The 13,004-nt window shown below is 37.4% G+C and overlaps 1 protein-coding gene across 3 annotated transcripts in view; it reads left to right on the forward strand.

Moving 5' to 3' along the window:
• The window catches only part of UBE2F (ubiquitin conjugating enzyme E2 F (putative)), a 56,557-nt gene that overhangs the window by 14,275 nt on the left and 29,278 nt on the right, over positions 1 to 13,004 (forward strand). For all 3 annotated transcript variants that reach the window (XM_058533290.1, XM_058533289.1, XM_058533291.1), the window contains exons 3-4: positions 248 to 277; positions 4,539 to 4,604. In XM_058533290.1, the coding sequence (XP_058389273.1) occupies positions 248 to 277; positions 4,539 to 4,604 (96 nt within the window). The remainder of the gene's footprint in view (positions 1 to 247; positions 278 to 4,538; positions 4,605 to 13,004) is intronic.

Genomic DNA, 13,004 nt, shown 5'->3' on the forward strand with positions numbered 1-13,004 from the left:
TGATTTTCCTTCACACTAAAATAAATTTTCAAGGGCCCTTGGCTGCACTTGTTGGCATCCTGCAAGTCGCTTTGTATATTTTTAAGCAATGTCATGGCTTAAAGTCTAAACTTTAGACCAAGGGTAGATTTCAGTTAGTTCAGTTTATTTTTTTCCTCAGTGTTCTAGGGGACATTGCCAATTTAGAAGTGGTGATTTTATGCGGAGTAATTGACTAATATTAACAATAATCTCTTTGTTTCCACAGAGGTTGCAGAACTTGAAGCTAATTTACCTTGTAAGTATAATGTCCCCAGTCAGACGTTAAGTGCTGTAAAATAATTGCATGGAGAAGCTTGTTTTATGTTTTAATAATCTTGCGTAGCAAAAAGCCTGTTTTTCGTGTATGCTAGGAATAAATTTTACTTTTGTGCAAACAGGTAGCAGACTTTTTCCAAGGCTCGGTAAGGATGAGGTATTTACCATCTCTGAGTGTATGGGAGTGCCTTCTCTCTCCTTGCTGTGGCAGAGGTGCGCTGGCTAGGTTTTGTGTCTCTTCCACAACATTCTGTACTCTGCTGTCTTTGAGTGAAAAGGTGTGTAAATCAATGATGGACAGTCCTGTTTTTGTCAGTCACGGTACCACCTTTTTGGTCCAGAAAGTGCTTATTTGTAATTGTCTTTGTGCATGAGGTAGGATGACGGCTGCCTCTCTGTCGCCAGGGCTCCTCTCCTTGCTTGGTCCTCTCTGCTCAGATACACACAGACCGCCTGTGCAGTCCTCACGTGTGGGCAAGTTCGCTCACCAGGCAGTTCACTTGTGTGATAGGTGTCAAAGTTTCTTTTTTTTTTTTTCTATCATTAATCCCTTCCCAAACCCTTTATATTTTATAAGACTATAAAAGGCTGAAAGCTTTGGCCATTTTAGTATTTTTTTGAATTAGAACTTTTTTCGTACTTGGTTAAAAATAGTTGTGAGGCTGAAGATGTTTGTCGATGTGGGTGAAATATTTTATACGTGGGTCTCCTGGTCTGAGTGAAGGTCAGAGAGCTTGATGTGGAGGCCCAGCTGACATGGGGTAAGAGAGGGCCTGTTCCAACCTCCACCTAAAGTTGGAAAGATAATTGTGGGGTGCAACCATTCAGTGGTTGTGAAATCTGTTTGTGAGGGTAAGTACGTATTATTTCTTGAAAAATTATTTTTAATAGATAGTGTTTATGTATAGGTATAGTGGGTTGTGATATAATATGTTTCTTAGTGTGGGTCTCAGTCAAAAGTGTCTTAAAAGTCACTGGATTGCTTGACCTCAAAGTTTTCTTCTAGTCAGAACTAGAAGGAAGTATCTTGGGATTCTATTGAAAGGTTGTCTTTCTACCTACTGAGGCGTTTACAAATGATTTACTTTAAAATGTTCCAGGAAAACAAACAAACAAGTGATCGTGTTGTGTAGGTAGGATAGACGAAGCAAGATTGGCAAAATATTGAAGCGGAGTGTTGAGTTCATTATACTGTTCTTTTTTTTCTATTTTTTTTTTTTTTTTAATATTTCCATTCTTTGTTCCTTCTTTTTTTTTTTTTTTTTAATTTTATTTATTTATTTATTTTCTTCCCCCAAAGCCCCAGTAGATCGTTGTATGTCATGGTTGCACATCCTTCTAGTTGCTGCATGTGGGACACGGCCCCAGCATGGCCGGAGAAGCGGTGCGTCAGTGCGTGCCCGGGATCCGAACCCGGGCCGCCAGCAGCAGAGCGCACGCACTTAACCGCTAAGCCACAGGGCCGGCCCTTTTTTTTCTATTTTTTAAAAATTAAGTATATTAGGACGTTTTCCTAATAAAAAAGTAAAATAAAGTGATCCTTCTATTTTCTACCCCCATCATACCTTCCCATCCACCCCCAACTTGAACATATATAGACATGCAGACATTTAATCAAAGACCACAAAAAACTTCCCACTTACACAGTTCATTTGTCCTTGAATAGGAATCTAAGCCATTGAGTGTAGCTTTAGCTTTATCTGAAAATTGGGTTTAAAAGCACTAAAACTTTATAATTGGCTTTCAAAACAGGATTTTAACTAATACCTTAGGTTTGAAAAAGGCATGACCCATCTTCCTAGCCCTTACAGCTAAGGTGTCAGGTTAAAAAGACTGCATGCTATGTGTATATATATGTGTATATGCTATATGCTATGTGCCTTTTCTTGTTTCTTTTTCTCCCTCCTCTCTCCCCCAGGCAAAGTGGAGGGAAATCTAAATCAGTTTATACAAGTAAGCCAAGCTTTCCAAAAGTATGCAGCTCATTATTCTAAAGAGGAAACAAGAAGCCACCAAAGAATAAATCTTTACTATCTGTTTAATAATCTTTCTAAAATATTTATTAAGGCAAACAAAATAACTTGCCGTGTAGCAGTGCTGCGAAGTAATTTATTCAGAGCTAGTTTGGAGCTCTCTACCTGCAAGTTTGTAGAGGTTTCTCTGTTTGCAAAAAATAAAAAATATCCCTTTCAGACAGATGGAAATATTATGAGAGTCTCAGCGCATTCCTACAGATAGAGGAAAAGCTTAATTCTTGAGTTTTAATAAAGCCCCTGCATTGAACTAAAACAAAAATCTGACTTTTAACCTTTTTTTGTTGTTGTTAGAACTTAGACCTTTTTGAGCTTTAAAATTTTTGGTTCTTTTCAGTAGTTTTATTGTTTTTTAATCTACCTTAGTAATTTCTTTATTCTTGGTGGGCCAGTCTGTTTTAGAGGGATTGATTTCTACTTCTGTACCTTTATTGAAACGAAGGAGAATGCTAGGTGTTAGAAACAAATGGATGATGCCAACTTTAGCTGATCAGTGAAACGTTTCCTAAGCCCTTGTCATAGGTTCTTGTTATTTATTTCACTGGAAAAATGGCCTTTATCTTTTCAAGCTAAGATTAGGAAAAGTGAAGCCCATTTAAATTATTCCATACACAGTTGAAATGTGTGATTTGAGCAAGTCTTGAACTCTTTGGCCCCCAGTTTCTTTATTCCTAGCATAAAGAATGTGACAGTGTAATCTCTAAGACCCCTTCTTGCTCTTCTAGACTGAGTTACCTTTCACTCTGCAATGATTTTCTGAGGGATTGGTAAAAAAAAAAAAAGAGAAAACCCGCTAACAGTTCTGCATTGTTTTTATGTGGCATACCTAGTGTGTTCATAAAGTAATGAAATGAGGCATGGTATAGAGAAAAGAATCATGAACTAGTTTTTAATTTGGGAACTAGACTTCTTTCTGTTGATAAACTGTGTGATCTTGGGCTGGTCACTGAACCTCTCTGGACTGTAATGTCATCTCTCGTGATTGAGGACATTGGACTAGATAATGTTTAAGGCCATTTCCACATCTAAATTTGAATCATACTATTTTTTTTTGTGAGGAAGATCGGCCCTGAGCTAACACCCGATGCCAGTCTTCCTCTTTTTTGCTGAGGAAGATTGGCCCTGAGCTAACATCCCTGCCTATCTTCCTCTACTTTATATGGGATGCTGCCACAGCATGGCTTGACAAGCGGTGTGTCGGTGTGCGCCTGGGATCCGAACCCGTGAACCCTGGGCCGCTGCAGCAGCAGAGCACGCACGCTTAACCACTTGCACCACCGGGCTGGCCCCCTGAATCATACTATTTTTGATGAAAATTCATACCATTGTAAAACTAGGCAAATATTTTGAGTGGGACTTATAAGAAATAAAGTCAGTAGGTGACCCAAGAAATTTAGCATGATATTTTCTGAATTTATAAAGTATAGACAATTTCTACATATATTCCAAATTGTTTGGATATTTACCATTCTTCCATATTATTTGTTTGAAGGAGGCAGCTGTAGGCTGTAGCCAGCTTCCCCTGTCTGCACCACTAGCCAGTAGCTCTTCTCCCAGTGGGAACTTCTTGTCCTGATCAGACCCCTTCTGGTGTGGTGCAAGTAAGCATAGACTGTTGCCATCTGAGTCAGCAGAGCATCGTTTCACCAACAAAGCAAGCTGAGTTCCCGGTTGGATTTCAACAACATTAAAAAAAATGCCATGGTAAACTCTGGGTGGGAGCTAACTTAGCTGGCACAGTTCTTTTTAACTTCCATTTGCTGTGGTGGGTATGAATGACTATGGTGCTAGGTGAACAGACTAGAAGTTTGGCCTGGGTTCTTTTTCTGGTTTTTCCATTTAGCCTTTACCTACAAACAATAATCTCCCTGAGGTATGGTTTCTTCTTTTCAAAGTAAAGTAGCATAATTCTTGAAATTAATGGAAAGATCTCTATTTATAGTGACCATTTAAAGGTTGAAAGAAAACATCTCAATTTGGAATTAACTAGTAAAAGACTATGAGGAGGAAAACACATGGCAGAAATCACTGGTTTGCAGGTTTAGTAGATTGGCAAAGTTATTATCAAACAGATAGTGAGGGGAGTGTTCCGGCTGGGCCTGTAAACTCCTTCCGCAGCATTCAACTTCACGTGTGTCTCCAGGTTGGCCTCAACGTGAGGACTGCAGCTGGCTCTCAGACCTTCCTGATGTGCTGTTTCTTTTGCAGGTACATGTAAAGTGCATTTTCCTGATCCAAACAAGCTTCATTGCTTTCAGCTAACTGTAACCCCAGGTAATATTCTTACATACTTAAGTGTTAAAGTGATTTTCAAACAGCAGATTTTAAAGGCTGCCCAAGCCTATAATCTTTGCCTTGATTTGTCCTCTAGCTTTTTGAAAGTTGTGACAGTAATGACTGTTCCCTATGAAGACAAGATAAGTGCTTTGTAGTCAAATAAAGCATAGAAAGTGAGTTTGAGGTTTTCGGTGTATACTCCAGTGACTAGGTACAGACCTGAACCTCTCAAGTGGGTGCTGACAGACGCTGTTGGTGTGCAGTGAAGAATGTGAGCTGTGAAGTCATAACTGGGTTCAGATCCTGCTCCGCAATTTATTAGCAGTGTGACCATGGTTAAACTGCTTAATAACCTCTCTCAGCCACAGCACCCCCAGCTACAAAGTGGGGATCGAATAGGACCTATCTCATGGGACAGTTGTGAGATTAAATAGCTAATGTGCATGAAGCACTTCAGCCCCGAGTCTGGCATACAGAAGCAAGCAGAAGATTACCAGCTGCCCCTGTTGGGACTGATAAGTGTCTAAGCTCCGAGTGCTCCAGGGTGGTCACATAGTTCTCCTTGGTCAGACTGGGCAGCAAGAGGGAGGACTTGGGTTTTTTCTAGTTACAGTGCAGCTTCAAGAGTTGCAGGTTTGAACACTGCACAGACCAGCAGCCTTTACATTGGGCAGTGAGTGTCATGCTGTAGCCACTGGTGCTGCTGTGGGATGGGTGGGGAAGGAAGAAAAGAGGACAAGAGAGTTAACAAACAAGAGGGGAGGGGAGTGTTGGGAGGAAATAGAGGGTGTTATTTTATTTCGGGGGGTGGAAAAGGATTGAGAAACTGAGAATATATTAGTCACTAGCTAATTAAAAAGTGAGAGAATGCAGAATTTCAGTAGGTGATAATGAACCCACACATAAGCCTTGACATTGTCTCCCTGCGGGTAGGATGGTTTTTGTGTTTTATAATAGGAGAAATCCAGTTCTCAAAAACGTGCTTGAAAACTTTTAAAAATTCGTTTAATCTGTGTAGTGGTTGTAAGCCGGCTCTGGGACATATGCGTAAATTCAGTCTGGTGCCATTTCTGCCAAGATAAGCAAGCGCTAGGATAGAATTAATACCAGAACACTGTCCTTAGAAATGGGGTGTTCCACAGGCCTGATATCAAGAGATAACCGAAGCTCAGGACTTTAAACTATGAAATGATGAAAATGGTAACCATTCTTTGGCTGCTTTCATAAAACACACTTTTTTTTTGCATGGCCTACTGTTTTTAGCGAGAGGTATTGAGCACACTTTAATGTTTCTTGATAACTCAAGGTCACCGTTATGAATGTAATTTACTATTACTGTTAAGCAATGCAGAGTATTTTCAGAAATTATTGTGGTGGTGAAGATTGGTTCTCTGTTTACTAAGTAGTCTCAGGCTTGTGTGTTTGTAGTAAAAATATTTTCTTCCCTCTGCCTTTCTAGGGCATTTTCAGTGGCTGTCAGGGATTCTGTTGCTCTGCCCCCAGCCCAAGCTTGGGCTTTGTGGTCCTTCTCAGCCACTCAAAGACCTTTGTTGATTTTGCCAGGCTTGTTACTATCTTACATGAGTGAGTTTGTTTGTTTGTTTCTTTTCTTTTCTTTTCTTTTAACTGAATTTTTTTACTGAATTACATGGATGTTATGATTATTAAGATTATGTATATGACACCACCTTTGATGTTCTTATTTTTATTCTTGAAAATGGAGCACAATTGTTTGTTACAGTTTTGATATTCACTGTTCCATCAGATAAAAAAATAACTTGTGTTTTCGTGCCTTACCATTTATATTTATAATAAGTGCACCTCAGGGACATTATCACCACATTGAGCTGTGTACTCAGCACACTCCTCAGATACTGTGTGTAGGCCCTTGTTTTTTGGTGGCAGTGAGTCAGAAAGCTGCTGTGGTTCCTGTCCTTTGTTATTAAAAGAAATGTGGCAGAGATCTGCCAACCCTAACAGCTCGACTAATATCGTGGTTTTTTAAAAAACTTTTTGGAGTCATGCTCCTCTTAGTATTGAAAAAAAATTATAGAGCTATGCCTAAGTAGTAAAGTTTTAACAATGTATGAAGCAGATGATTTTGAAACTGGCTCATTTGCATCCAGTAATCCTGGGGCTGAGTGTGAAAGCTCAGTCACATATAATCAGGTCGAGATGTTTGGGTGGTTACGGTAGAAGAATTGCATCTGCATTTGAAGCTCAAAGCTCTTTATCTGGCTCCTGGCAAGATAGTTCCTGTTCATACTCGATAACATTTTCATAGTTTTGTTTGTTTTTGGACTGTCCCTCATGCTTGGAAATAAATGTATTCTTCAGAGAAAAGATGGAAATGTAATTTGGTGATAGAAGAAAAGAATTGAATTTAGAGGGAAAATAAGTCTTCACATCACCTCACAAAACAAGAGAAAATACTAGTAAGTAAAACGAAACAAGACAAAGCAAAAGCCTAGAGTCTCACTGAAATACTCCCTGGAGTCTTCTGTGAAGTTAGAGAGACAGTTTGAAAAATGGGGCCAAGTCATAGTTGCCAGTTGACTTGCGGAGTCTTCTCAACCTGCCCCACTGTGATGTGGTGGCTTTTAGGCAGAGGGGGCACCATGGACTTAAATAATTTTTTAAAAATTTTAGTTTTCACTTTTTAAATAACTTATACTGAGGTATAAAATTACAAACAATAAAACATACTAGTTTGAACTTTACAGCTTAATGAGTTTTGAAATGTGTATACACCTGTGTAACCACAACCCCAGTAAAGATATTTCCAGCACTCCTAAAGTTCCCTTCTGCCTCTTTGCAGTCAATTCCTCACCCCCTGCTACCCTCCCCAAATTCCCTTCTGGTTTCTATTACCATAAATTCGTTTTGTCAGTTCTTGAATTTCATATAAATGGAATGTTATATATGTACTCTTTGTCTCTGGCTTCTTTCATGTAACATGTTTTTAAATTCATACGTGTTGTATGTATCAGTAGTCTGTTCCTTTTTATTTGTTGTTTGAATATGCCATAATTGTTCATTTTACTATTGATGGACATTTGAATTCTTTCCAGCTTTTAGCTATTATAAATAAGACTGCTATTAGATTTTCATACCATCCTTTCTATACTCATATCTTTCATTTCCCTTCAATTTCACTTAAGAGTGAAATTTCTGAGTCATGGGAAAGATATGTTTAACTTTCTAAGAAACTTTCTAAAGTGGTTGTACCATACACTGACCAGAAATGTATGAGAAGTTCTACTTGTTCTACATACTTGTCAATATTTGGATGTGAAATAGTATCTCACTGTGGTTTTAGTTTGCATTTTCCCAATGCTGAGATTTTGATTGAGACTGTTAACTATATAGATCAGTTCGGCAAGAAATGACATCTTAACAGTATTGAGTCTCCCAATCCATGAGCGTGGTAAATGTCTCCATTTGTTTGGATCTTCTTTAGTTTGTCTCAGCAGTATTTTGTAGTATTCAGTGTATAGGTCTTACAAGTACTTTGTTAAATATATCACTAAGTGTTTCATGTTTTTTGAAGCTGTTGTAAATGGTATTTTTTAAATTTACATTTTACTTGTTACTAGTATATAAAAATACAATTGATTTTTTAAAGTATATTGATTATGTGTCCTGTACCTTGCTAAATTCAATTATTAAATTCTACTGGCTTTTTAACATATTCTTAGGATTCTGTGTCCATAATCATGACATGTGTAAATAAAGACATTTTTACTTCTTTCTCACCTGCATGTATGCCTTTAATTTCTTTTTCTTATTGCACTGGCTATGACCTCCAGTACAGTGTTGAATAGAAGTGGTGAGAGTTTATGTCTTTGCCTTATTCCTGATTCTAGCGGGGAAAGTGTTCATTATTTGTTGAATGTAATGTTAGCTGTTGGGTTTTTTTTTAACATGTCCTTGATCAGGTTCAAGAGTTTCCTCCTTTTCCTGGTTTGCTGAGAGAAATCATGAATGTGTGTTGAATTTTTTCTAGTGCTTTTTCTGTATCAGTTGAGAGAATCATATGATTTTTCTCCTTTATTTTGTAAATATGGTGAATTATACTTAGTGATTTTTTTAAATATTTTTAATTAATTAATTAATTAATTTTTTCCCCCAAAGCCCCAGTAGATAGTTGTATGTCATAGCTGCACATCCTTCTAGTTGCTGTATGTGGGACGCGGCCTCAGCATGGCCGGAGAAGCAGTGCGTCGGTGCGCGCCCGGGATCCGAACCCGGGACGCCAGCAGCAGAACTTGCGCACTTAACCGCTAAGCCACGGGGCCAGCCCAACTTAGTGATTTTTGAGTGTTACACAATCTTGTATTCCTACAATAAACCCCACTTGGTTATGATGCATTATCTGTTTTTTATATTGCTGGATTCAGTTTGCTAATAGTTTGTTACAGAATTTTGTGTCAGCATTCATGAAGAATGTTGGTTTGTATTTTCCTTTTCTTGTAATTTCTTTGTCTGGTTTTGGCATCAGGGCAATGTTAGCCTGGTAGAATAAATGAAGAAGTGTTCCCTCTTGTTTTCTGAAGGAGTTGTGTAAGATTGGTATTATTTCTTCCTTAAATATTTGATAGAATTCACCAGTTAAGCAATCTGGACCTGGAGTTTTCTTGCTGGGAAAGTTTTTATTTATGAATTCAGTTTATTTCATAGATGTAGGGTTATTCATCTGTTTTGTTTCTTAAGTTGGCTTTGATAATTTTTTTCTTTCAAGGAATTTGTCCATTTTACCTAAGTTGTAGAATTTATTGATATAAAAGTTGTTCCGAATTCAAAAAGAATTCTCTTATTATTCTGCTAATGTCTGTAGGATCTGTACTGATGTTCCCTTTTTCGTTCCTGATACTGGTAATTTGGTTTCTTCTCTTTTTTTCTTGATCATGTTAGCTTGAGGTTTATCCAGTTGATCTTTGCAAAGAACTGGCTTTTGTTTTTCTCAATTGTTTGTCCATTTCATTGATTTCTCCTCTGATCTTTATTATTTCCTTCCTTATACTTTGGGTTTAATTTGCTTTTCTTTTTCTGCCTTCTTAAGGTGGAAACTTAGGTCACTGATTTAAAAGAAGTTTTCTAAAGCAATTAGAATTTCTAAAGCAATTGTTTGAGGTCTAGGTTATATTTTACTTAATGCTTTGAGTTTCACCCATGTTGTTGCATTAATCAGTTTTCTGTGTCTTTTTCTTGGAGAGTTCTGTTCTGTTGTATGGGTGTATACCAGTTTATTTATCCATGCACAGTTGATGAACCGTTGTGGTATTTCCACTTGGGTGCCATTATGTATAAAGCTGCTATATACCTTTGCTTGCAGGTATTTGTTTTCCCATACGTTTTTATTTCTTCTGGAAGTAGAATTACTGGATCATGTGGTAAGAGTAAGTCTAACTTGATAAAACACTGCTGTGCTGTTTTCCAAAGTGAAAGTACTATTTTTCATTCCTGCTAGCAATGAATGAGAATTCCATTTACCTCACATTCTTGCAGACAACTGGTATTGTCCATCTTTTCAATTTTAGCCACTCTAGTAGGTATGTATCTATGTCATTGTGACTTTAATTTGCGTTTACCTAATGACTAATGATGTTGAGCATCTTTTCCTGTGCTTGTTTGCTGTCTGTCTTTGTTCAAGTGTCTATTCACATATTTTGCCCATTTAAAAGTTGGATTGCTTGTCCTGTTATTATTGAGTTGTAAGCTTTATATAGCTGGATATAAGTCCTTTATTAGATTTGTGAGGTTTTTTTTTTAATGGCTAACATCCTTTTTATTAATGTTATATATATATAAAAATTCTGATTAGGAATTCTATAGCTACACTGTAAATCTTGTATATTTATATGTATATTCATTTAAAGTTGTTTTTAAATGTGTTGATTGGATTATTCGTGTTTTCTTAATTTGAACATTTAATTTATAAAAACTCCCTAACTGGTGCATGGCGGTAAGGTACAGCTTACATTGATTTATCTGTTACCCCATTATGTTTGGTTAGAGGTCATTCTTAGCATTGTTTCAGAGCTTTGGAGTTGTAGAAAGAAGAGTTTCTAAATGTGAAATAAAGTAAGATCCCAATTTCTGAGCTAAGAATATGGTTGGTAAGCCTGAAACACAGGTTTGGTTCCACACATGAACATTTTGGAACAACATTTCCATAATCATGGAGATTTTAACAGATGTGGAAATGGAGCAGAGCACTGAAGCAGGCCTTTTGGCTTGACCAGCATCCCGATCCTGTAGCAGTTTATGTATAGTTTACTGTTAATATGTCAAGGTTTCAGACACACAGAATGTATGCTCATCCCTGGTTCTTTCTAGATTTACTTTTAACTTTAATGTGCAGATAACCATTACAAGAGGATAAATTTGAAGAGAAACAGACTTTCCTGGTGGAGTCGTTTTTTTCAAATAACCCTAGAAATACAGATGGCAATTCTTCTCTTTTTATGTGTAATAGAAATGCAGTGTGAGCTCTTGAGACACTCATCTGCCTTAGCAGCAGCTAACTTTTGTTAGGAAAACATTCACTACTCTTTTCTTGGTCTTTCCAAGAGCTCGGTTGATATATATGATGCTTCTTGGCTTACCATCCTACTGAGTAGGTGACTCGTCATCCAACACACACTGTGCTTACACTGATTTCTGCCCTCTGCTTCGCATATAACTTGGGCAAACTCTCTCGTGGGACGCTCAGGCTTCCTGGAGTGAGTATGAATTTAAATGTCTGACTTACCGTTTTAAAAGCCATTTATTACCATGGTTAAAAATATGTTCTGATGGTCATCAGTAAAAACATACAGAATGTGTATAAAATATCCAAAAATGACATGCTGTTTAAATGTTAAGCTTTTCGGCATTGTAAAAATTGCCGGCACTCTTTCAGTTTCCTGTACCACCCGATAGTGCCTTTTATGTGGCATAGGCTTTCTCTTTATCTTTTTCAAAAATCATGTTTAGTGAGGTATGATTTACAGACGGTAAATTCACCATTCTTAGGTATACAGTTCTCTGCATTTTGACAGACACACACAGTCAGTCGTGTAACCACCAGCACAGTTGAGATATAGAATGTTTCCATCAGCTCAGAAAGTTCCCTCAGCCCCTTTGTAGTCAGTCTCTTCTCCTCACCCCCAGCCCCTGGCAGTCACTGATCTAATTCCTGTCCCTATCGTATTGCCTTTTCCAGAATGTCATATAAATGGACCCGAACAGTATGTAGCATTTTGTATATGGCTTCTTTCACTTAGCACATTGCTTTCGAGATTCATCTATGTTGTTGCATGTATTATTATTTCCACTGGCCATTGCTGACTTTGAAGATGGAGGAAGGGGCGGTGAGCCAAGGAGTATGGGTGGCCTCTTGAAGCTGGAAAATGAAGGAAGTGGATTTTCCCTAGAGCCACCAGATAGGAATGAAGCCCTGACAACTCTTTGATTTTAGCCCAGTGAGACCCCTTTTGGACTTCTAACCCACAGAAGATAATAAATTCGTATTGTCTAAGCCACTTGAGTATGTGGTAATTTATTATAGCAACAATTCAAAACTAAAATAAGTAGTTGTGCTTTTTTTGTCTTAAGAAATCTTTGAGAAATAAAGATTTCCTCCTATTTTTTTAAAGTAGTTTTATAGCTTTAGGTTTTACAGGTAGGTCTGTGATCCATTTTGAGTTAATTTTTGCATATGGTGCAAGATAAGGGTCTAGTTTCTCCTCCTCCCTTCTCCTCCCAGAATGAATGGGGAAGTGTTCTCTTCTATTTCCTGGAAAAAAGTTTATGTAGAATTAGTATTAATTCTTTATTAATGGTAGACTTAACCGTGAAACCACCTGGGTCTGGAATTTTGTTGTTGTTGTTTTGTTTTATTTTTGCGGTAAGGTTTTAAGTATGAATACAATTTCTTTAATAGATGTAGCGCCATTTAGGTTATTTATTCTTGAGTGAGCTTTGTGTCTTTCAAGGAGTTTGTTCATATCATCCCACATTTTCAAGTTTATTGTTATAAGATTGCTCTTAATACTTTCTTATCAAGGTCTATCGAGTCTGTGTTGGTATCCCCTCTTTAATTCCTGGTATTGAAAATTTATGTTTTCTTTTTGTCTTGATCAGATTAGCTAGAGGATTATCAATTTAGTTGATCTCAGCAGAGAACTGGCTTTTGGTCTCATTGATTTTCCAGTAATATTTTTTGTTTTCTACTCATATCTTTGTTATTTCCTTCCTTCTGCTGGTTTTCAGTTTAATTTGCTTGCTTTTTCTAGTTCTTAAGATGGAAGTTTGGACAGATAATAGTGTATTTCCATTTTACCCTCCCAACCTTTACTTTATAGTTCTCATTTACTTTACATATGTTATAACCCAGAATGCATTGTTATTATC

The sequence above is a fragment of the Diceros bicornis genome, chromosome 37 (genome assembly GCF_020826845.1).
Source record: "Diceros bicornis minor isolate mBicDic1 chromosome 37, mDicBic1.mat.cur, whole genome shotgun sequence".
Taxonomy (NCBI): Eukaryota; Metazoa; Chordata; class Mammalia; order Perissodactyla; family Rhinocerotidae; genus Diceros; species Diceros bicornis.